At 47.2% G+C, this 25,105-nt stretch overlaps 1 protein-coding gene and 1 pseudogene across 4 annotated transcripts in view; both read right to left on the bottom strand.

Moving 5' to 3' along the window:
* ARFGAP3 (ARF GTPase activating protein 3) overlaps positions 1–20,742 on the bottom strand; it is a 51,209-nt gene extending 30,467 nt beyond the window's left edge. For all 3 annotated transcript variants that reach the window (XM_086403136.1, XM_086403134.1, XM_086403137.1), the window contains exons 1-5: positions 20,577–20,742; positions 12,194–12,312; positions 5,607–5,679; positions 2,736–2,867; positions 1,064–1,147 (exon numbers count right to left, since the gene is read on the bottom strand). In XM_086403136.1, coding sequence (XP_086259262.1) covers positions 1,064–1,147; positions 2,736–2,867; positions 5,607–5,679; positions 12,194–12,312; positions 20,577–20,645 — 477 coding nt within the window. In that variant the 5' untranslated portion in view covers positions 20,646–20,742. The remainder of the gene's footprint in view (positions 1–1,063; positions 1,148–2,735; positions 2,868–5,606; positions 5,680–12,193; positions 12,313–20,576) is intronic.
* A 1,202-nt stretch (positions 20,743–21,944) lies between these two features.
* On the bottom strand, positions 21,945–24,184 carry LOC147373202 (histone deacetylase complex subunit SAP18 pseudogene; annotated as a pseudogene). Its single transcript, XR_015164606.1, has one exon. The product of XR_015164606.1 is annotated as a histone deacetylase complex subunit SAP18 pseudogene (transcript).
* Between the last annotated feature and the right edge of the window lie 921 nt (positions 24,185–25,105).

The raw sequence follows: 25,105 nt of genomic DNA on the forward strand, positions 1-25,105 counted from the left end.
TCAGTAACGGACTCATGGCTATTGGTCAGTGCTTTGTGTTACAGCTCAGTACTATCTTATTTCTTTTGTTGTTCAAATGGATCCAGCTCTGACCACCTCCAGCCACATCCTCATCCAATCCCCCGCCCTGGCCTCCTAGCGCTCCCTTACTTCCAGCACCTCTGGGCACCTCTGGTTGCCCATGCAACTCCAGTCCTAGAATCGGCCGCCTCTCCAAAGGTAGCCCTGGTTCCTCTTATTGGAGAACAGCATTTAGAAATGAGGGTGTGGGTGCGGGGTGTGCCTGTCGCCCTGGGGCGTCTCTGTCTCTAGGCCTCACAGTGGACAGAGCTAGGTCATATACCCTGTGTCTGTACACCAACCCACATGTGCACACAGACCTACAGCTAGTTCTCCATCACATGTTCATTCTCTCAACAGCCTTGAGAGGTGCTCTATGTACACAGCTAACAGGGGCAATGCGATTCAAATCCCTTTTCAAATCTGGGTTTAAACAAATGTCTTCATTCTTTCTTTTGGTTACACTGTGCAGCTTGTGGGATCTTAGTTCCTTGACCAGGGATCAAACTTGCACTCCCCCCATGGGAAGCGCAGAGTTATAACCACTGGACGGCCAGAAAGGTTCCCCAAACTGTCTTTGTTCTTTGTCAACTGCAAAGCTCTGAAATGCACTGGGCAGGCCCCTGGTAAGACCTCCTCTGCCTCCCAAGAAGCTGGGTACAGGGCGTGGGACTGAATTCTAGACGGTAGGATGTGAGCAGAAGCAATGCTACCTCTATAGACTGTAAAAGGCCGGGGCACTGCTTCCCTGGATGTGGATGTCTGTCCTCCTCCCACTGGCCGGGAAAGGTCATGGACTGGAGCGGAGCCACACAACGAGATGAGCAGCCCTGGATGACCCTGAACTACTGCTGGGAAACTTATTTCTCCCGTAAGTGACTGTGTCAGGGCTGTTGGTTACAGCAGCTTAGACGCTGTCCTAACTGAAACACTTTAAATACATGCCCTTTAAAATTTATGTCAGAGGAGCACACTTTAAAACTATGTAAAGCATAACACATACCTCAGGAGAAGCATGAGAGGCAAAAAAATCTTCCTCCTTCGGTGGCGGGGACGAAGGCGGGACCACACAGCTATCAAGCCAGAGCTGGAACAGAACACACGCACAGCTCAGCGCTTCACCTGCTTTCGAGGGTTTATTTAATACAGTTCCCTCCCTCTCCAGAGGCCTGTCGCTAAAGATCCGTATTTCCAGTATTGTAAAGTCAGGGCTCCTGAGCACATTTTAGCAATGCACTGATTTAGTAACTTGTGCTGCCAAGCCCCGTGGAAGACAAAAGGCAGTTCCCCAAGCCATTTCTGAAAGGGGAAGATCGAGGACTTCACGTCTAGGCGCACGTTCCATGCTTTGTGGATTCCACATTTGTGAATTCGCCTACTCTGCAATTAACTTGTGACCCTAGATCTGCCGCCCTGCCTGAACACGTGCAGAAATGCAGAGAACGTGTCAGCCACGGTGCGATGCTCGGGTCCCTGTTTCAGCTCCAGTTGCAAGCACGGGTGCTTTTCACGGTCTATTGACTGACACGCTTTTGTGCTTTGCATTAGCGTATGTCATTTACGACGCCCCGATCTCAGTGCTAAGTGCCACCTCGTGTAACTAAGAACAGAGACACAGTTAGATGAGCTTCACTCAGCTCAAGCCACAGTGCCCTTGGCCACGGGCTCAGAGTCAATGCGTCAACAATATCCACTAAGAAGCTATCTTCATTTTTTTAAGAATTTTTTTTTTAATGTGGACCATTTTTAAAGTCTTTATTTAATCTGATTACAATATTGCTTCTGTTTCATGTTTTGGTCAAAGGATGTGGGATCTTAACTCCCCAAACAGGGACTGAACCCACGTCCTCCCCTGCAATGGAAGGTGAAGTCTCAACTAACGGAAGTGAAGTGAAAGTTGCTCAGTCGTATCCGACTCTTTGCAACCCTCTGGCCTATACAGTCCATGGAATTCTCCAGGCCAGAATACTGGAGTGGGTGGCCTTTCCCTTCTCCAGAGGATCTTCCCAACCCAGGGGTTGAACCCAGGTCTCCCACACGGTGGGCGGATTCTTTACCAGCTGAGCCACAGGGAAGCCCGACAAAGTGGTAATAATTAAGAATGATGCCCACATTTCTGACTTAGGCAACCTGGTAGATTATGATGATGCCAATTATTAGAGCTAGGAAATGCTGGAAAGGGGGCATGATGGAAGGGAAGATAATGAACATATATATTTAGTCATAATATAAAAATGTTAGGTCATATGATACAGCTAGCTCTTTTTTATAAATATTTGTTATATCTTGAACATATAATTCTTATAATGTTAAACAGCTTTCAACTTTTCACTTTATGGATTATTTTCTTCCTAAATCGATTGGCACACTTTTATAATTAGAAATAGATATAAAGAACAATCGAAAGCCAGGGAATTCCCTGAAAGAGGTGTCTTTCAACAAAAAGCATGTAAAACGAGGTCAGTGTTGATCAGCTGACAAATAAAAGCGATGCTGCAGGACTGTTGTGTAGTGTTCACGGCAACGTTTTTGAGCAGGACGGTGAATAATGACAACCCGCTCCATGCTGCTTCCTTGGAAGAGAATCTGGCCAGGAAGTTCTGCGGTTTGGGGTATAAAGGACTTTTCTGTTGAAACTAACGTTCGCAGGATGGAGACCCGCCCCCCGTGCTTACGTCAGTGCCGTGCTTCCGGGTGGCCTGGGAGGCCAGCGCCTTGATCCTCTCCCGGTACAGCTGGGCGGCACGGCTGTTGTACTTGGCGTTGGTGTCGTTGGTGTCACACCCGTGCTGATGGAAAAAGGAAGACTGCGGAGGAGAGGACTCGGGTTAACGGCAGGGCTCCGCTAAATCCAACGGGGTGACCAAAACCATTATTGCACGCCATGAGGGGCCCTTTTGAAAATACTAGTGAAATCCAAAATAGTTTAAACTGTGAAAGATTTTTATAAAATTTTTCCTTGTAGAAGGAGTAATACCTTCCACAGACGTAACATTAATATTCTGGTAAAAGTAGACACGAGACGTGCCTCACAGAATGAAATAACTGGGCCCTCGCTGCTCCACTGGAGCATCTCCATCGCTCTGAAGGTTATCTGAGTGCACACTTTCAACTAAGGACTGCGTCTAACTTGAGCAATCGACCTTAGCTTAGAGTCCTACTAAGTTGGAACTTTCTTGTCTTTGCATCTATATGAGATGATTTATTTATGTGTTTAGGCTCTGCCGTGTGGCTTGCAGGATCTCAGTTCCCCACCCAGGGACTGAACCTGGGCCATAGCAGGAAGCACTCAGAATCCTAACCACGGGGGCCGCCTAAGTTGGAATGTCTGATAAACCAGTTAAGTAAGAGCCAAGCTAACCCTCTCCTTGTTGAGCACTATTTCCTCATGGGTGGAGACCACAGCACAGACAAGGTGCTGAAGCAGGTACTTGGACAGTTAGAGGACTCTGCTTGCAGCACCTCTGAAGGATCTCTGTACAGACGTGAATTACAGCATTCACAGCTTAATTAAAGCGAGTGTTTTAAAAGCCTGTGTGAGTGATCCTTTTGTGAATTCAGCGGGCACCCACACGTACCGGGTCCTGTCTAAGTTCTTGGTGGATACCATCGCATCAAACCCTCATGGTCACACTCTCAGACACATGCTGTTTACAGACGAGCCAGAAGCAGAGAGGTCCAACAAGCTGCCCAGCGTGTGAATGGGGGCAGAGCTGACTAGCAAGGGGCAGAGCTGACTAGCAAGGCGCAGAGCTGGCATTCACACCCAAGCTTCTGCTTGAGCTGAGCGACCACCGACTGACCTGCCCGCTCCACTCCCCCACATCAGCTGGCTGGGACAGGAAACTGCTCTCTGGAGCTGGGTGGGGACCCTACATCCTTACGAAGTAAGAAATAAGGACAGAGACTATCGAATCCACAGTATTAACGTGAAGAACAAGTTTGCGGACATAATGAACATGGGCATGGTTTTCTAATCACATGCTTGAAATACTGAAGGCTTACATTCTCAACAGGGGAATGTTTCTTGGAAACTGAAAAAAAAAAAACCCAACTTAGTTATTACCATACTTTGTAGCCTTCCAAAGATCACCCCTACCTGTCAAAAATCATAGTCCTTGGTATTTAATTTCTCTCACTAGGGAAAACTAAATCCAATTTAAATTTAAAACAAGCTAACTGATGAATTTAAATTTCATTTTTCTACTTGCTGCTGCTGCTGCTATTGCTGCTAAGTCGCTTCAGTCGTGTCCGACTCTTCGCGACCCCATGGACTGCAGCCTACCAGGCTCCTCCATCCATGGGATTTTCCAGGCAAGAGTACTGGAGTGGGGTGCCATTGCCTTCTCCATTTTTCTGCTTAGGGAACAGTAATTAAGAAAAAGGCTGAGATACTGATCCAAAGGAAACCGGTATTTTGAAAACTATTCTTTTAGATTTACTATTTTAATTTTGAATATTTAATTGAAGCTCAATATAAATTGTACTTGAAATGGATACCAACTTGATTTCTAATACTTTGAGTATTTATTTTTATTTATTTACTTGGCTACACCAGGACTTAGTTGCCGCACACGGGAGCTTCCCTGGAGCATGCGGGATCTAGTTCCTGGACCTGTGATCAAACCTGGGACCCCCAGCATTAGGAGCAAGGAATCTTAGCCACTGGACCACCAGGGAAGTCCCTTTCTAAAAAAAAATGCATATACATTTATTTGTATTTATTGATTTCTAATGCTTTGAACATTTAATGGTATGTCTCAGGGAATTCTACTTACTCAACCTATATCATTTTGGCATACCGCTATAAACATATAATGGTATTTTATATAAAGGGAGATTTTGCTGGCTAGATTTGTAAGGCTGCCAGTTTAGTGTTTTAGAAATCAGATATACTGAATTTGTAAATGAAATTTAAAATGCTTGAGGATCCTTAGCTAGGTTTGTAAGTGGGGTTAAGGAAACTTGCTCTTTTATTACAAGTTAATTGAACACTTCAAAAGCTACTTTTACAGAGAAATTACTAAGTTTATAAATTGACACATGATATTTACGTACTATATTTGAAGATTTGGAAAATGGCTTTTTCTAATTTGTAGATTTAATAAATAAAATTGAGATAAAAGAACCTCGAAGCATTCCATCCGAGTACAAAAGACACCCTCAGATATTAAAAAACTGTATTATCACAAAGAAGCCTCCCAGTTCCTCTGCATCATCACTCCTGTTTTCTTTTTCTTCAAAGCACTACCACCTGTTACTTTCTTGGCTTTTTACTTCTTTACTTGCTCTCTGTCTCTGACGGTAAGGGAGGAGTCTCAGTCATCTTGTCCATCATTGTATCCTAGCCCAGGGCTTCTTGTTTCACAGGTTTCTAATAGATTTCTGGATAAACAAGCCATCTGGGTCATCCAGCTCATAAGCCCACCACGTCTTCCCACCGTCCAGCAGAGCCTCCTGAACTCTTGCATGCAAATGCTGGACTTCTTTACGAGTGCAACACACATGTGTACAAGAAGAAAACGAGAAACCTAAGATGGACTTACTGCATTAGCATTTCCTCCAACTTGCATGCATCGCAATTGAAACCAAGACCAGTTAGAATCCAACTCTGTAGATCTAAATGAAAAAAAATATTTTGAAATGTTAGTACTGTTCGTCCCCAGAATCAAGCCACTTGTCTCTTGAGGATAAGATTTCCTCAATCTGCAGGACCCTGAAGAAGTCTAAGTTTCCGTTAACAGTGACACATGCTTCTGGGATGCTGGGGCTCCCGGGTGAAGGACAGTCGGTACAAACTGCTTCTGGACCCTCTCACCCTTCCTAGAAGCCAAGGCTCTGAAAAGCGATGTACTGTTTGGAGTTTTTCCAGGTCAGCTATTGATTTGTCCAGTTTGACCCTTAACAGCAGCCTGGAGGATGCTCACAGTCTTATCAAGTAGAAGGGACCCACTCAACATCACGACCATCAGGGAGGGGAGAAAACCCAGGATTTAATGTTGCTGAAGCGAAAACTGTGTGCCTCCTATCGCCACCGTACGTTGTACCTGACGTGTTTATAATCTAAGAGCAAGGCAAAAGCAGGAACTATAGGCCCTAACTATAAGAATTTACCAAGTGATCACTGTAGACAATATGAGAAATCTTCCTATTGAATCCATAGACATGAGCAAAAAACAGGCCGTCCCCACATTCAACACCAGCTTTTCCCACACTAACTGGTAAGGAACGTGGGCATTTTGAAACGGGTACAGGTTGAACCTCCATCCTTTACTAAATGGGCAAGGTAGAAAGAAAAGAAGCTCCATATTCATCAGAAAATATCCTTTTATGCTGCCTTTCCTGTTTCTCTTATTTCTCTGCCTATTGGTATCATTTAACTTTTGTAAATATTAGGATGTTATTTTGAAGCCAATAGCTACCTTAAGATTAATACTAATACATATTATTATTAAATATGCATAGGACAAACTGACTTCATGGTAACATATGAAAAGTAAAAAATTAAACCCTACTTTATAAGAAACAGATTTCTTATAAAGACAAAAAAAAAGTCTTTCTTTGGAATCTGAATACCAAGCAAGGTGATTAAATTATGTATATTGTTCTGAAATTCTTTCTCTGAAAGATCTTGCTTAGTCACCACATTTTCATGAATTCCCCCAGGTTGAGTTAGGTGCCATCCCCACCTCCTGGGACGCAAGGTGGCAGTCAACAGCACAACCTCTGGAGGGAGCTTTAAAGTGCAAATCTCTACTCTGTCATTACAAGCTGCATGGCCTTGGGGAAATCACTCAACCTCTGCATCTTACTTTCCTCATCTGTACAGTAGGGATAATTATAGTGGTATCTATTTCACTCTTATAGAAATTAAATAAGCTAATATTGGAAAGGTGCTGGCTCATGGTCAATACCATATGGCTAAAATTCTCATGCCACCATCATTATAGTCACAGCATCGCTGTCACCACCATCACCACCATCATCATCACCATCACCACCATCACCAGCACCACCATCATCACCACCATCATCACCAACAGCACCACCATCACCACCAGCACCAGCATCATCACCAACAGCACCACCATCACCACCAGCACCACCATCACCACCAGCATCACCATCATCACCACCATCATCACCAACAGCACCACCATCACCACCATCACCACCAGCACCACCAGCACCACCAACACCACCACCATCACCATCAGCATCACCAGCACACCATCATTATAGTCACCAGCACCACCAGCACCACCAGCACCACCATCACCACCACCATCACTGTGGTGACTCTGTCACACTGTTATAAGCAGCAAGCTCCAGAGGACAGGAACACCCCATATTTTTCTCTCAACTCCTAGCACAGGCACATAATAGGTACCTCGCTTTAAATATTTTTAAAAGTCCTAAAATTGAGGCTATAAGTACTCAGATTTGCTAACCTGCCTCACAACTTTTAATCGTAAACTATCTTTTAAAAAAAAACACCGAGTATTTCATTTTTTTCATACAAAGGTGTTTGTATTTTATTTATCTATTTTTTGCTGCACCTCATAGCATGTGGGATCTTAGTTCCTGGACCAGGAATCAAACCCGCACCCCTTGCACTGGAAACTCGGAGTTTTAACCACTGAACCACCAGGGAAGTCCCCAAGCCAAATATTTCTATATCTATATTTCTTAGAAATAAAAGTAAGAATTGATTGTGTTTAAACTGACCTGACAGAGATTTTCTCTGCTAACATTGGAATTTCAAAATAAAAGGTTGATGGTACTGGACTCTGAATATAGTCAACCTTAAGAGGCCGCTCGAACTGCTTGTCAGTTCCCATTCCTATAGGAGGAGATGACTCCCTGTAGGCTGTATCTCACCTTTAATTTAGATTAAGAGAAGTGGAAAAGACAAGAGTCTATGACAGTGCTAATAAAAAGTAAAGCAAGGAAAGCAAGAGAAGTTGGAGAATTAGTGTCACTTCAACAAAATAGCTTCTGTTAACAAATCAGGTCAATGAAAAAACAGGTTTCCCACAACTTCTGTAATCCTCATATGTCAACATAACTGTCTTAAAAATTGCATGAATTAGTTTCACTGATGCCTGCTGTAGCCAGTGTTCTTTTTTTTTTTTTTTTTTTTGTAAGTAGAGCATTTAAATGGATTTCAGAACCTTATGAAATCAGAATGAATCTCACAAATAAACATGACAAAGTTATCATGGAATCAAAAATTTTAAGTGGAGTAAATTACACCATAACTAGTAATCTAGACTCTCACAGACAAGCCCAGCAACGGCTTTCAGGCAGCCATTTGTTTATAACTGGCTTGATGGGCTAATTCAAGGTCATGAGAGGTGTTGCCTTTCTAAGCTAACATCATAAAAAGGTTCTCCTCTTGCATCCACTAAGCCGGCACCCAGATAATTCAGATCTGATCACTGTCAACAAGCTGGCGGCTTGCCACATGCCAGGATCCATGCGAGTTCATTTGCTCACTCCTGCCAAAGCCCTAGGAAGACTATAAGCCTTCTTGTCTCCACTTTCAAGGGAAGGAGATGGAGACACAGAGAGGTAAGGAGCACACCCGGAGCTTGTAAGGGATGGCAGCAGGATTCAGACCCCCGGCAGCCAAGCTCCAGCATCCTCACTCTCAGGGCCCACCCAGCACTGCCTCGTGAACCTCGGGGGCGCCCACTGTGCCCAGGCCCACGTCACTCTTCCCCTCCCGAGTGCACCCCTCATGGGCCTCAGGAGTATAAAGTTTCAGCTCCCAGCCTGGCAGTTAATCAAGACCCTGCCAAGGTCACAGAGACCTTCCCCTCTGAATCTAACATCTCTTCATTTTCCTATGCTTTAAAAACTAGCTACCAGACATTTCACTTTTTTCCCGTCTCTACACCTTCTCTTTTGCTTATTTATTTGGCTGCTATGGGTCTTAGTTGCAGTGGCGGCGGTGGTGATTTAGTCACTAACTCACGTCCGACTCTTGCGACCCCATGAACTGCAGCCGGTCAGGCTCTCCTGTCCGTGGGACTTCCCAGGCAAGAATACTGCAGTGGGTTGCCATTTCTCTTCTCCGGAGGATCTTCCTGACCCTGGGATCCAGCCCATGTCTCCTGCATTGCAGGCCGATTCTTTACCACCGAGCCACCAGGGAAGCCTCTTAGCTGTGACCTGTGGGATCCAGTTCCCGGCAGGGGTTGAACCTGGGCCCCCTGCACTGGGAGCACAGTCTTGGCCGCCAGACCACCAGAGAAGTCCCTCTAGACTTTTTCTTACTGTCCGAGTGCTGCCCTCCTTGTCTCTCCGTTACCAAAATCGGACCAGGCCTTTGAAGTTCGCTGCGACTGCTACCTTCTGCTTAAACTTTGCCGAATTTTCCAAGCAGAAGGAGACGCTGTTTCTATCAGTGCTCTGTACAGACCATCTTACTATTTACGTTGTATTTGTAGCCGCAGCCCAACAACGGGGACTTAAGGCTGAGACCCCCTGCACCTCTCATGGCTTGTCAAACACTTGATGGTGAACTAGAGAAGAAACAGAGCCAGAGAGGAGCGCGGGGAGACTTGGTGTCGCAGGCCCTGGGGGGAGAGCTCTGGGCCTGGGGTGGGGGTGGGGAGGGGGCAGGGCCACACCGCCAGGTCCATTCTGCTGGTGGCTCCCGGAGCAGTTGGCCACTTCCGCAGATGCCTAACCTCCCTTTCCCTTTTTGCTTGGCAAAAGCCAGAGTTCATGATTTTTTCCTTTGCAAATGTATTGACTTGAAATTCTACTTTAAAAAAACCCAAAACACAGCTCTTATTAAATAAACATTCTACCCATGCCAAACTGTTAATATGTTCATGCCCAGGAAATGGGACTTTATGTGTGTGTGTGTGTGTGTGTGTGTGTGTGTGTGTGTGCGCGCGTGTGCGCACGCATGTGATGTGTGGCCGGTTCGCAGAGGGAGAGAAAGAGGGAAGGGAGTTCTAGAGGAGGGACTTTCACTTCCCACTCTAGGACTGTTTGGATTCTTTTTTCCCAATGAACTAATGTTTGTAATTTTTTTTTTTTTTTTTGTGCAGGCAGGGCAGAACCCAAATCTGCTCAGACTTCCCAAGCCACCCAGCCTTAATCTTTTATTTTTATTTTATAGTCACAGAACCTTGAAGATACTTTTTTAGCAGTTTAACCACATACCGAGAATTCCAGGGGGAAAAGGTCAAGGATTGATAACTTTCATTTATTAAGAGTTCATTAAGCAGACCTCTGAATTCTAATAATGACAAATCAATGTCACATTGCTAAGAGGAAAAAAGTGACAGCTGGGTGGTTTCACAGAACTCAGGTGTTGGGAGGAAGGTACAGCAAGGGTTCACCTATAGAGTGATTTTGTTTGTTTCCCTGGGGTTTTCATGTTGCTAGTACCTTTTTTGGTGTTTGTAGTTTTACTGAAAACGCATATAGTTTTCTCTCACTATCTCTTCTACTTTGGCATCCATTTTAGAAATTAAATTTTTGTTGTAGAGTTCTATTCTTTAGCTTTCTTCTTCTTTTTTACAAAGTTCCCTTCTCTGCCTTCTGTACCCTCAGTAAATCTAGAGGATATATAGTTATGCCAAGGTGAGGAATACACATCTATTTAGCACATTTAAGAATGTGCAAGGCAAATGAAATATAAAGTTATCTTATATCTGAGATGAAAACATTAAGTGTCCTTGGGGATCACCCTAGTTAGTTCACAATTTGGGCTTTTTTTTTCCCCCTGTTGCATTCAACTAACTTGTGGCAGATCACTGAAATGTATTTAAGCTGATTACTGATTTTTTCTCAAAACTATTTAAGAAATTCACTTTGAAGGCTGAGAAAGACTTTCAGTTCCCCTGCTCTGGAGCGCCCCCCTGAGGTCTGGGTTAATAATAACACCATGATAGGAATTTTTTTTTTAAATCAATGAAAAATGTTTAAAGAGCAGCCCTCCACCTCTGAAAAAAAACATCCTTAAATACCCTTATCATCCTTGACTTTCTCCTGCCCAAACCCTCGACTGCTGCCCTCAGTTATATGTACAGAGATTTTTTTTTTCCCTTAATGGCTGTTTTTGAATCATGTACAAGCATTGTGATTCACCCGGTTATATTTATCTAACTTTTCCAAGGGTGGTGATTAAACCTGCAACAGCCCAAAGAGACCCTGCTGCCCAGTCTCGTCAGGCTCTCAGTCAGCCCTTCCCTCAGCTGGGGACACGTCAGAAAGCCACCTCGTTTCCTGGGATGGTTTACAGTGGCAGTGTGTTGGGTGGTGGGGAAAAGGGAGGGCCCGCTCCGCTGGGCGGGGCCGAGCAGAGAGGAAGACAGCCAATTGCACACAGAGTCTGGGCATCTCGAGCTCTGGGCAGAGTAGGTCACCATGTGTTACCTGGTGACAATCGACCCGGGGGGAAAAGTACACGCAGATAAACTTGCCCTGGCAACCACATCCCTCCACATTTAAAAAAGATACGAGGACCGGAGAGTGTGTTAAAAATATCCTGCATCTAAGGAAAAAGAAAAGACAAGACGGGAAACTGATAGATGCTCTGAAATTATGTGCTCCCTGACTTAAGTAACTAAAGCTGAAGGAGTGATGGACAGACAGAACCCCCCTTCTCCCAGGAGGGGTCAGAGCAAGACTCCCATGTGCTGCTCATTATCAGAAGACAAAAAAGGAAAGTGGGGCGACAGAGGATGAGATGGTTGGATGGTATCACCGACTCGATGGACATGAGCTTGAGCAAACTCCAGGAGAGGGTGAAGGACAGGGAGGCCTGGCGTGCTGCAGTCCGTGGGGTCGCAGAGTCGGACACGACTGAGAGACTCAACAAGAGCAGCAAAGGAAAAGGACCCCAGACCCTGAGACGCTGCCTCAGACCCTAGACACTGACTGTGTCTTCAACACCACTGCCTCGGCTCTTGGGCCGGGCTCTACAGAACAGCAACTGAATAGAAAATTACGCATTTCCCCAGTGTACTCAGTTACCCATAGACTTAAATCTCCGTGACTCAATCTACTCTCTTGTTACTTGATGGCAAAGCAAACATAAAGGAAACGGGGAGAGAGGCCCGTGGAATGTTGTACTCACCCCCGCCCCCCAGGAGAGAGGCCCCCTTACCGGATGAAACTCAGGTGGACGCCCAGGGACCGGTGGCCCCCTGAGCAGTCGATGCACAGGAATACCCCGTAGGTGATGCTGGCCCAGCTGGGGTTCTTGGCACCACAGTCAAAACACACCTGAAAGAAAAGTTCAACACTCAGTCACCAATTGATTCTTATTTGCCAGATCAGCCATCCTATAGGATGATAACAGGATTTGGCTTGAAAACTGCTTAAGCCTCACAATTTAAACTGATTATTAGAGGGAATTCCTTGGTGGTGCAGTGATAAGGACTCAGTGCTTTCATTACTGGGGCCTGGGTTCAAGCCCTGGTCAGGGAACTAAGACCCCACAAGCAGTGCGGTACAGCCAAAAATAAATAAATAAACAAACTGGCTATTAGAAAATATCTCACCTCGATTTTTTTAAAAAAGGCTCAAATTTCTACTTCATTTATGATGATATTATTATATTACACATATTATATATAAATATAAATATTAATACAATGCATTAATTACATAATAAATTACATATTACTGTATATCTATTATAACACGTCCCTGGTGGCTCAGTGGTAAAGCATCTGCCTGTAGGGTGGGAGATGCGGGAGACACGAATTCCACCTCTGGGTCGGGAAGATCCCCTGGAGGAGGAAACGGCAACCCACTCCGGTATTTCTTGCTGGGAAAATCCCATGGACAGAGGAGCCTGGTGGACTACGGTCCATTGGGTCACAAAGAGTTGAAGCACACATACAGGTTATTATAACACTCGGCGGTATGTGTAGTGAACTCAGATGTGTTTATCATCTCAAATATGACGCATGCATGAAGCGTCAACAGGGCTCCTGCCCCATCGCATGAACAAACGCTAGACAGGAACATCCTGGGGAAACACCCAACGCCTTATGGTCCCCTGCTCTCCACTAGATGGCAGGCGTTCATGCATGTTTCTTTCCTCCTCAGCCAGAGGAGGCCGAGAGCGTGGTAGCCAGACTCCAAGATGCCCCTGGGATCCTGCCCTCCTGGTCCTAACTGAAGTGAAGTCACTCAGTTGTGTCCGACTCTTTGCAACCCTATGGACTGTAGCCCACCAGGCCTCCTCCATCCATGGAATTTTCTAGGCAAGAGTACTGGAGTGGGTTGCCATTTCCTTCTCCAGGGTGGGGCTTCCCTTGTGGCTCAGCTGGTAAAGAATCCATTTGCAATGTGGGAGACCTAGGTTCAATCCCTGGGTTGGGAAGATCCCCTGGAGAAGGGAAAGGCTACTCACTCCAGTATTCTGGACTAGAGAATTCCATGGACCATATAGTCCATGGGGTCGCAAAGTCAGTCAGACACGACTGAGCGACTTTCACTTCACTTCACTTCTCCAGGGGATCTTTCTGACCCAGGGATCGAACCCAGGTCTCTCGCATTGTGGGCAGATGCTTTGGCAGATGCTTTACCATCTGAGCCACCAGGGAATCCCAAATCCTGGTCCTAAACCCTCATGTAATCTCCAGCCTCACTCAGCTCAGGAGACTTGTGTGACCAATGATACGGCAAATGACATGCTACTGCGTCATTTCCCAGTTCGGTCCTAAAAGGCCCTGCAGCTTCCTTTCTCTCTCCGGCTCCCTCTCCCCTGGATCCCTGGCTCTGGGGGACAGCAGCTGCCATGTCCAGAGGTCACTGGGCAGCCTAGTGGAGAGACCCACGTGGGGAGGAACCGAGGCCTTCAGTCCAACAGCCAGCCAGTGGGAAGCAGAGGCCGGCTGCCCGCCAAGTGGGTGAGCCTGGAGTAGAGGCCCCGGCCTTCAGTGGCTGCAGCCTCGTGAGAGGCCCTGAACCTGCCAGCCTCAATGATGACGCAAGTCAACATTCTTTATCTGATAACAGGAGCACAGACACAGTGCTTGTCATGGAAATTAACACTACTGATTAGAGTCGCAACAACAGGACTGTTAAGAATTCCACTAATAATAGTATTGTTTTCCAGGAAAGAAAAAAAGAAACCCATATTTTCACCAGCTGAGCCCCCTCTCCCCGCAGATTCCTGGCCTTCAAAAGCTGTGTGAGACAAGTTGTGTTTGTTGTTTTAAGATGCTGAGTTCTGCAGTGGACACTGATCCAGAGAGCTATCGCTGCGTGGAACGCTGTGTCCTTCACCACCTCCGCCCCCTCCACTCTCTGCAGGCCATTTTTATAACAGACACACAGCTCACGCCCACGGAGCATGCCCCCTCCTGCACAGAGGGTGCCTGGCACTCCTACGGGGTCCTAGGGACCCCTCCTCCCTCATCAGCACACAGCCCAGAATGGTGAGAGCTCAATCAATGTTTTCTGTGTATTTTTTTATCTCCCACTGAGCCTGAAAAATAGTGACATACCCACACTAAGCATTCAGTAAATATATTAATCAAATGACCAATTTGTAGAAAATAGCACCAGCTCAAAAATTATTGCCAGCCCTCTCAACACTGACTGGAGTCAAACATTCTTCATCTAATAATGAGACATAAGAGTATTCTAAAATACACAGTGCTTGTCATGGAATTAATATTTGTAATGAATTAAAACCAGAACAACAGAACAGTAAAAACTCCATGAATAGGAGGTTTTTTTAAAAGCTCCCAAATTTCAGATATGCTTGTCAGGCAGAGCCCCCTCTGTGAAGGTTGTTCCAACTTTAACCAAGAAGACAGATCTGGCTTCTGGCCTCTTGAGGGCAATACATGAAAACACACGTGGATTTTCCAAAGCCCTTCACGGTGACAGGTTCACATGAAGCCTATGGGAATAGTGGTGAGGGTGACAGCTGACATGAGAGACACCAGTCATCCACTTCGGTGTTTGTTGATTGCCTGCTGTATGCCAGACGCCGCGGCAGAGCCTAAGGTATTAAGAAATGGACCGTGGCACTGAGTCCACAAACACTTGCTGAGTCCCTCCCCCTTCCCCCCAACAGGCCACTAATGTAGGACAAACGCGTGCACGTTAAGCCGCTTCAGTCCTGTCTGGCTCTTTGCGATCCCATGGACTGGAGCCCGCCAGGCTCTTCTGTCCATGGAGATTCTCCAGGCAGGAATACCAGAGTGGGCCGCCAGGCCCTCCTCCAGGGGATCTTCCCGACCCAAGGATCAAACTTGTCTCCAGCATTGGCAGGCAGAATCCTTACCACTAGGACCACCCATGGAGAAGGCAAGGCACCCCACTCCAGTACTTTTGCCTAGAGAATCCCATGGACGGAGGAGCCTGGTGGGCTGCAGTCCATGGGGTCGAGAAGAGTCGGACACGACTGAGCAACTTCACTTTCACTTTTCACTTTCATGCATTGGAGAAGGAAATGGCAACCCACTCCAGTGTTCTTGCCTGGAGAATCCCAGGGACGGGGAAGCCTGGTGGGCTGCCATCTATGGGTTCGTACAGAGTCGGACACAACTAAAGCGACTTAGCAGCAGCAGGACCACCCAGGACATGAAAATGAAGGTGCCCCGGGGTAACGGCCATTAGAGTAAGGAATCCCCTCTAGTGGGCTGCCACACAGTGGGACCGACTCTGCCAAAGGTGCCATCCCCCTGCAAGAGGCCACTGTGATTCCTCATTCACTCAGCCAACAGCTGCCACTATGGGGAAGCCCCCGGCACACGTGGAGTGACGCACAAAGGTGGCCTGTGAAGCTCACAGCAGTCTAGGAGTCCTAGCGGGGAAGACAGCACTAGTTACAATGCTGAACCTCAGAACGCAAGGATAGGATGCAAAGTTTTCTAGACAGGGTACAAGTGGCATTTGGGACATCAAGAATAGTCTAAAAGGGCAGTAAGTGGCAAAAGCCTCTGCGGGAAATGGCCCTGTGCAGGGAGAGGACCCAGAGGCTGGGAGCACACAGCCCAGAGCAGGCAAGGCCGAAAACCACCCCCAAGGTAGTTGCAAGGCTGGCTGTGAAAAGACAGCATCAGGGCTTCTAACAAGCAGCCTCAGCATCTTCCTGACCTACCAACTAAGAAGGTAGCTCCATGAGAGCTGGGGCCTTGCTCGCTTGAGCTGAGCTCTGAGCGTTGAGCCTGATACAAAGCACGGACCAAATGCAAACACAGGTGGTCGAAGAGCTCCTGAGCCAAGACTGTGACCTAGGGAGGCTGAAGTCAGAGGGCAGCTAGAAATCCCAGCCTGGCTCTCGCAAGTGCTGCCTTGGTTCTCCTGCTGGAACGGGGACTCCACTGTGCTTTGATATGCAACCGTAAACCAAAATGCCAAAGAATCGATGCTTTTGAATTGTGGTCTTGGAGAAAACTCTTGAGAGTCCTTTGGACAACAAGGAGATCAGACCGGTCAATCCTAAAGGAAATCAACCCTGAATTTTCATTGGAAGGACTTGATGCTGAAGCTGAAGCTCTAATACTTTGGCCACCTGAGGCAAAGAGCCAACGCATTGGAAAAGACCCTGATTCTGGGAAAGATTGAAGGCAGGAGGAGAAGGGGACGACAGGATGGACAGTTGAATGGCACTACTGACTCAACGGACATGAATTTGAGCAAACTCTGGGAGATGGTGGAGGACAGGGAAGCCTGGAGTGCTGCAGTCCATGGGGTCACAAAGAGTTGGACGTGACTTAGAACAACAGTAACAAATCAAAGTGGACATATGGTTTTCTAAACAAAATATCAGCTTTCATGGTAATAAAACTAATTTTGGACTAGCAGTTCGTTTTGCCTTGTGTGAGAATAATAATTACTACAGAAATCACAGCTAATACGTTCCATGCCAGGCATTGTTGCTGGTCAACGGAATCTTTCTAACAACTGTATAAGAAGGCACGTTTCTTATCCCCATCAGGGCCAGCTTCTGGGCGTGTGTGATCCATGCATTCACTCACACGGGGCCCTGCATGGCACGCAGAAGGGCCCATGAGTGGTTAATGCTCTGCTGTGCCATCTTGAAATTCTTAATACTTTTCCAACAAGAGCCCTCCATGTTCACTTTGCATGTTTCAAGTTCCCTGCAAAGTTTATAAAGCCAGTCTTATCCCCATGTTAGAGAAAACTAAGGAAATATGAAGTGAAGGGCCATAGCCAGGAAGTAGTATCCCAGGGATGAGACCCCGGACAGGCAGTCTGCCCTCGAGCGCAGTCTTCATCCCTTCACTGTGCTGCCTCTCTCCAGGCCAGGCAGCCCTTGATCTGTCCTCTAGACACTGGGCCACTAGCTCCAAAAAGGCAGCAACCTGTGCGTTTCCCATCGGCGCATCCTCAGTGCTTTGCAGTGCCCGGCACGCACACTGCAGGTGCTTAACTGGTATTTGTTGAATGAATAACTCAAACAATCAATGTAACATCAAGGAACAGCTGAGATGGGAAGGATTTCACAAACTAGAAAACTGACCCTTTGAGGCAAACCTTTGATCCAGAGTAAATATTCACCATACACAGAGAGGGAGCAGTTGGATGCCACATTCTAAAAATAAACCAAAGTGTTTTTAAGTGCCTTTCCTGTAGAGCTCTTTTTAACCTTCTCATTTTAAAAATGCTTATTAATTCTTCCACATCATTATAACTAGTTTCCATCTTTGCTTAGGTAAAGGTTTATTGTGCGTGTGTGCATGCTGAGTCGCTTCAGTTGTGTTCAACTCTGTGCAACCCGATGGACCATAGCCCACCAGGCTCCTCTGTCCATGGGCTTCTCCAGGCAAGAACACTGGAGTGGGTTGCCATGCTCTCCTCCAGGGGATCTTCCTGACCCAGGGATGGAAACTGCGTCTTGGAAACTTATGTCTTCTGCCTTGGCAGGCAGTTCTTTACCACTAGCGCCACCTGGGAAGCCCTATGGTTTATTCTCTTTGCCACCCCATGGTCTATCCAGTCCATGGAATTCTCCAGGCCAGAATGCTGGAGTGGGTAGCCTTTCCCTTCTCCAGGGGATCTTCCCAACCCAGGGATTGAACCCAGGTCTCCCGCATTGCGGGCGCATTCTTTACCAGCTGAGCCACAAGAGAAGCCCAATGGTTTGTTCAGTTCAGTTCAGTTCAGTCACTCAGTAGTGTCCAACTCTTTGTGACACCATGAATCGCAGCACACCAGGCCTTCCTGTCCATCACCAACTCCTAGAGTTCACTCAAACTCACATCCATTGAGTCGGTGATGCAATCCAGCCATCTCATCCTCTGTCGTCCCCTTCTCCTCCTGCCCCCAATCCCTCCCAGCATCAGAGTCTTTTCCAATGAGTCAACTCTTCTCACGAGGTGGCCAAAGTACTGGAGTTTCAGCTTTAGGATCAGTCCTTCCAAAGAACACCCAGGGCTGATCTCCTTTAGGATGGACTGGTTGGATCTCCTTGCAGTCCAAGGGACTCTCAAGAGTCTACTCCAACACCACAGTTCAAAAGCATCAATTCTTCGGCGCTCAGCTTTCTTCACAGTCCAACTCTCACATCCATACATGACCACTGGAAAAACCATAGCCTTGACTAGAAGGACATTTGTTGGCAAAGTAATGTCTCTGCTTTTCAATATGCTATCTAGGTTAGTCATAACTTTTCTTCCAAGGAGTAAGCGTCTTTTAATTTCATGGCTGCAGTCACCATCTGCAGTGATTTTGGAGCCCAAAAACATAAAGTCTGACACTGTTTATTACTAACACTCAAATAAATAAAAAGTCTTAGTCAAGGAACATAGCACCATACTGTGGAACACTACCACAAACTAATTTTGCTCAATACTTTTATTAACCCTACTACAGAATATAAATTTTTTACAGGTGTGTTGTTCATAATTAAAATGATAATAACAAAAATAGCTGATATGTATCGCTGGCCAATATATACAGGTACTACTCTAAGTGTTTTTCTTGGATTTTCTTATTTAATCCTCACAATAACTCTCTGAATTAGACCCGGCTCATGCCCCATTTTCAGATGAGGAAAAAAGGCACACAAAATGGTCAAGTAATCTGCCCAAAGTGACAGGAAGTCATGGGGTCTGGACAACAATTTATAGGCAAGCCCACACATGTCCTTCAAAAGCGTTCTTGGTATAAAGACACTGACTTCTTATTTAAAAGGGGCACCTTCCTGTTGATGAGTTCAGTCAATGAGAACATATGTTGTGTTTCTGAGATAAAGCAGACAAAAATATATGGTTTCTACTCTGCTAACTCTAGATCCTTATCTCGTCTAGTTTACAGCAACCACTCTTTATAAACAGATTCACGGAAATTTGAAAATCAAGAAAACAGCAAAGAAATCGGCACTGGAGAATTCCTGGAACCTTTCTCCTCCGGTCTTTCTTACATTCGTCAGATACCACCTCCAATAAATGGCTTCCTTTCGTATTTCTCTTAGGCTGTAAAAATACTGGCTCCCCTCCACCTGGACTGAAAGACATCTACATGTTGTAAAACTCTGGGACTTTCTGTGCCACCCTGTCGAGGCTCATGACCATGCTGCTTAACAGCTGTTCACTCTGGAGGTGGCAGTGGGGGCCAGGCAGAACAGTCACGGAGAAGAGGGGAGAGTCCATGCTGACATGACCGCCCTTTGCACTGGCCAGGTTCCACGCCAACCTGTGATCCTCACCGAGGTATCACTTTAGCCTGATGTGTCATCCATCTCTAGCCAGTCGCAATAAGTGCTAAGAGTCATAGGGGTGGGAAACGGCCCCTGAGATGAAGAAAAAAAGGAAAACCCCAATCTCCAAGGACACCCAAAGGGAAGGAAGGGAAAGGGTCTGTGCTGGGCTTTCTTAGCAAGAGTTAAGAGCTCCAAGTCACTTAGCAGCAACTACTTAGCAGCTTCATGAGACACGGAGATTGAGGCTCCCACCAAAGGACACAGCACCAACCAGCCTCCAACTGGAGCCTCTGGGGAGACTCAGAGGTGAGCTCGAAGGTGGGGAGGGGGCATGCTCAGCTTGCCCAGAGCTACCAGCTGGAGTTTCTGACCCGGTGCATGCTTCCTGGCTGGGTCACAGGTGGCCTGCGGGGTCCGCCCCCAATCGCGGGAGCCCCCCTCCCCTCCAGCCCTCTCTCAGGTCCCCAAGCTCGCCCCTAGTTCTCTCAGGAACTCAAGTGTCCACTCTGCAGCCCCCTCAAAGCCCCCTTTGCCTCCCCGTAAGCTCCCAGGCCCCATACGCCCCTGGGACCCCCAGATGCTCCCGCCTCCCGCCCCCAGGACTTCCCAGGTGTCCACCCAGCCTTGGACCTAAGCGTGCGCCCCCTGCCCCCCTCTCCCTTGCTGAAGCGGGGAAGGCAGCGCACCGACGGGACCCAGGCCAGGCCCAGCCTTTGCGGCCGTACAGTGCGACGTGTCACACAGGCCGGGCCGGCTCCTCCTCCCCGCGGCCGCGGCCACTGGCGCCGTAGGGGCCGCCCGCGGGATCCCGCAGGGATGCCAGGCGAGCCTGAACACTCCTGGCGGCCGTTACCTTGTTGGTGGGCACCGAGCGGAGGCGCTTGAAGATGGTCAGGATGTCTTGCTTGCTGGGGTCCCCCATGATCACCCAAGAACCGGGGCGCAGCTGGCCCCGCCAACCGGGAAGGGCAGAGCTGCAGCGGTTGCAGCCTCCGGGGGGTAGACGCCGACCGAGGGGCGGGGCTGCCCGGGAAGATCAGACCCCGCCTCTCGACGGCCCCGCCCTGGCCCCGCCCACCGCCGCAGCGCACGCGCCGCTCTCTTAAGCCCCGCCCCGGAGCGGCACGCGCATGCGCAGGGAAGCTCGCAAGCCTCCAGGGCCCTACCTGGCTTTGTCTCTGGGCGGTGCTTGTCTCAGGCCGACCTGGGCCAGGTTTATGCGGGCGCTCACGGCTGCCCGAGGCACCACCGCCTCGGATGACGCACTCCTTCCTCGGCCACAGTCAGGCGGCAGAACCTGCCACTCCAAGTGGCAAAGGAGAAAACTTGCAGGGCGAGGGCCTCCCTTCCGTCTCCCGATGCCCGAGGGCAGGATTTTCTCTAGTCGCCTTTTAACATATTTATTTATTTTGCCCCAAGCTAAAGCTGAGGCCTGGGTGGGAAACGTCCGGTAGCGAAACTGGTACTGATACTTTAAGAAAAGCAGTTTTGCCACAGGACGCTTCCCACCCAGGCCTCAGCTTTAGCTTGGGGCAAAATAAATAATTATGTTAAAAGGTGACTAGAGAAAATCCTGCCCTCGGGTATCGGGAGACGGAAGGGAGGCCCTCGCCCTGCAAGTTTTCTCCTTTGCCACTTGCCTCCAGTACTCTTGCCTGGAAAACCCCATGGACAGAGGAACCTGGCAGGCTACAGTCCATGGGGTCGCAAAAAGTCGGACACGACTGAGCGACTTCACTTTGGGTATATCAGTTATTGTTCAGTAGCTAAGTCGTGTCCGACTCTTTGCAACCCCATGGACTGCAGCACGGCCAGGCTTCCCTGTCCTTCACGCTTTCCTGGAATTTGCTCAGACTCATGTCCACTGAGTTGGCGATGCCATGCAACCATCTCATCCTCTGCTGCCCCCTTCTCCTCCTACCTTCAATCTTTTCCAGCATCAGGGTCTTTTCTAATGAGTCAGCTTTTCTCAGCAGGTGGCCAAAGTATTGGAGCTTCAGTCCTTCTAATGAATATTCAGTGTTGATTTCCTTTAGGATTGACTGGTTTGATCTCCTTGCTGTCCAAGGGACTCTCAAGAGTCTTCTTCAACACCACAGTTCGAAAGCATCAATTCTTCAGCATTCAGCCTTATTTATGGCCCAACTCTCAAACCCATACATGACTATTGGAAAAACCATACCTTTGACTATATAGACCTTTGTTGGGAAAGTAATGTCTCTTCTTTTTTTTTTTTTTTTTTCCAGGATGATTGCAACATATATTTAACAATACAGTTTTACATAGAATGCTAAGAGCACTTTTCATATTTTACAGAAGAACTTGAAATATTTGGATTTTCTATTAACATACCATAGCAAAGCCAAATCTAATTCCTAAATGGATGCATTACAATTTGTTTATAGAGTTTAAAGGCTTAATGGCAATAAGGAGGGGAGGAAGAAGTGAAAGTTTATTTTACATAACTGACTGGAAAATAAATTCAAGAAAAAGCAAGTACAATTTAATACGGTCTCATGCGCCCTGAAGGAGATGGTGCCTGATTTGGAGGAGTGACCACTATGTCCAGATAGTCTCCTATTTGGAACTTCTGCGACTGCAGGGTCGTGGAGTCATCAGTCCCCTTTGTCCCAGACATGGTGCTGCCAATCTCCTTTACTCGATAGCCAGGCCTTTTAAGATCCGTAAAAACAATTGCAAAATTGAAGTGTGTGCCTTTTTTTCTGGCTTCTGGGTAGACTTCTTTTACTAAACTAGTCGATTCTTTTAAGGTTGCATCCATCCAAGTGTAGATCTGCAGCTCGCTGGACGGCAGGTTTCTGCGGGAGAACTCGTCCATGCGGTGGTGGCGGCCATTGTTGGTGGTGAAGACGCGCAGGAGCAGCGGGCAGGTCTTCTGATCGATGGGCTTCTCTGGCTCCTTCTTAATTTCCTCCTGCATAACGCTCGACTGCACCACCATCTTCCTTCTCCAGCCTGCGAGACACTCACTCTGACCTCCGACCCCGGCAGCGAGCATGAGAACAAAGCCTGTCTCTGCTTTTTAATACTCTATGTCATGGCTTCTCTTCCAAGGAGCAAGCATCTTTTAATTTCATGGCTGCAGTCACCATCCTCAGTGATTTTGGAGCCCAAGAAAATGGTCTGTCACCGTTTCCATTTTTCCCAATCTATTTGCCATGAAGTAATGGGACCAGATGCCATGATCTTAGTTTTCTGAATGTTGAGCTTTAAGCCAACTTTTTCACTCTTCTCTTTCACTTTCATCAAGAGACTTTTTAGTTCCTCTTCACTTTCTGCCATAAGGGTGGTGTCATCTGAATATCTGAGGTTATTCATATTTCTCCTGGCAATCTTGATTCCAGTTTGTGCTTTATCCAGCCTGGCATTTCACATGATGTACTCTGCATGTACATCACTGGTTTTTCCAGTGGTCACGTATGGATGTGAGAGTTGGACTGTGAAGTGCCGAGAGCCGGCATATTGCATATTGAGTGCATATTGTGTATTGAGTGCAGCACTTTCCACAGCATCATCTTTCAGGATCTGGAATAGCTCAACTGGAATTCTATCACTGCCGGGAGCCAGCGTGAGGAACTCCGCCTATGACAAAGGTCATGAGGAAGGAGGCTCGGCATATGCAAAGGCGGGATCGAGCCTCAGGAGTCCCCCTGGAAATTCTCGAGCATCTACCCCCAAAACCAGAGTCTGCCTACTTTCTGCTTTGTGCTTTCACCTATACCTCTGACTTTACGGGGGGCTGTCCCCCACTACCTCTCTCTGAAAAAAGAGTTAGCTTACAGCTCCAGTTAATAATTCCTGGGTGTGACAGTGTTTCAACCTACAAACTCCTTTGGAAATCCTCTAGCCTGCCTGAATAGGTTCTTCTCTGAGCCACATGTGATTGCTCAGAGCCTCCCAACTGTGAGAGGCAGGAGATGTTCTAAACTGTCTAAACACAGATTCCTTTGAGTAGTTAAAAGATTGATTAGAAATTGTATTGGTGAAGGGTTTTTCACTTATTGGGCCAATGTTTGCTGCTAAGTCTCCATATCCCTTACCTGCTGTGTCCCTGGCAGTGTATTGATTAATATAATTGGTGTAAGTAGTAGCTTTAATGTTTGTAACCTTGGACCCTTGAGTTAATTCTTTTCTTGATTGAGCCCACCACACCTTTGCCCTATAGGAATGCAACTTTGTCTAATGCTTTTGGAGGGTGGCTCTTGACTTTGGAATAATCACCTTTAGAGAAAAATAAGTTTCTTAAAATGTTAACAGGCCTCCTGGCCAGAAGATGATGTAAATCACCTGAACTTTTGCATATGATAAGTTTGAAAGTCTGGCTTTGATTAGGATCAGGAACTGCTGTCCTTGCATGACTCTACCCCTTCCTCCATTATCCTCTATGCACAACTTAAGGTATAAAAACTACTTTGGAAAATAAAGTGCGGGCCTTGTTCACCGAAACTTGGTCTCCCCATGTTGCTCTCTCTCTCACTTCAGCTGAGTGTCCATCTGGAGCGCGGAACCCACCATGCTTACTAATTATGCCTGGGCTTCTAAGATCCGACCGGGGAGGCCTCAGTGTCTCCTCTCCTTCAGGAGAACGGCAGGACGCCTGCGGCCTACGTAAGTGGTGTAAACTTCTTGTCTTGAAGTTTTATTGGTCTCCCGCGTAAACCAAGCTACTCAGCCTCTTTTCTCCACTGAATTTCCTCACTGAGCTATCCTCATTCTATTACTTTTTATATCCTTAATTAACGTTTAATTAAGCAGTTGTTTCCTGATCCTCGCCGACGCCGTCCCCGCTTCGAATACCCTGGATCAGCCGGGGCTGGTCCCCGGCAGTGAAGAAAGCTGAGTGCCGAAGAATTGATGCTTTTGAACTGTGCTGTTGGAGAAGACTCTTGAGAGTCCCTTGGACTGCAAGGAGATCCAACCAGTCCATTCTGAAGGAGATCAGCCCTGGGATTTCTTTGGAAGGAATGATGCTAAAGCTGAAACTCCAGTACTTTGGCCACCTCATGCAAAGAGTTGACTCATTGGAAAAGACTCTGATGCTGGGAGGGATTGGGGGCAGGAGGAAAAGGGGACGACAGAGGATGAGATGGCTGGATGGCATCACTGACTCGATGGACGTGAGTCTGAGTGAACTCTGGGAGTTGGTGATGGACAGGGAGGCCTGGCATGCCGCGATTCATAGGGTTGCAAAGAGTTGGACACGACTGAGCGACTGAACTGAACTGACTGACTCTGCATGTATAGTCGTGTACGGATGTGAGAGTTGGAATGTAAAGAAAGCTGAGCCCCGAAGAATTGATGCTTTTGAACTGTGGTGTTGGAGAAGACTTTTGAGAGTCCCTTGGACTGCAAGGAGATCAA

This window comes from Bos grunniens, chromosome 5 (genome assembly GCF_055505025.1).
Source record: "Bos grunniens cultivar Pamir isolate PY7600 chromosome 5, Bosgru_T2T1.0, whole genome shotgun sequence".
Classification (NCBI taxonomy): domain Eukaryota; kingdom Metazoa; phylum Chordata; class Mammalia; order Artiodactyla; family Bovidae; genus Bos; species Bos grunniens.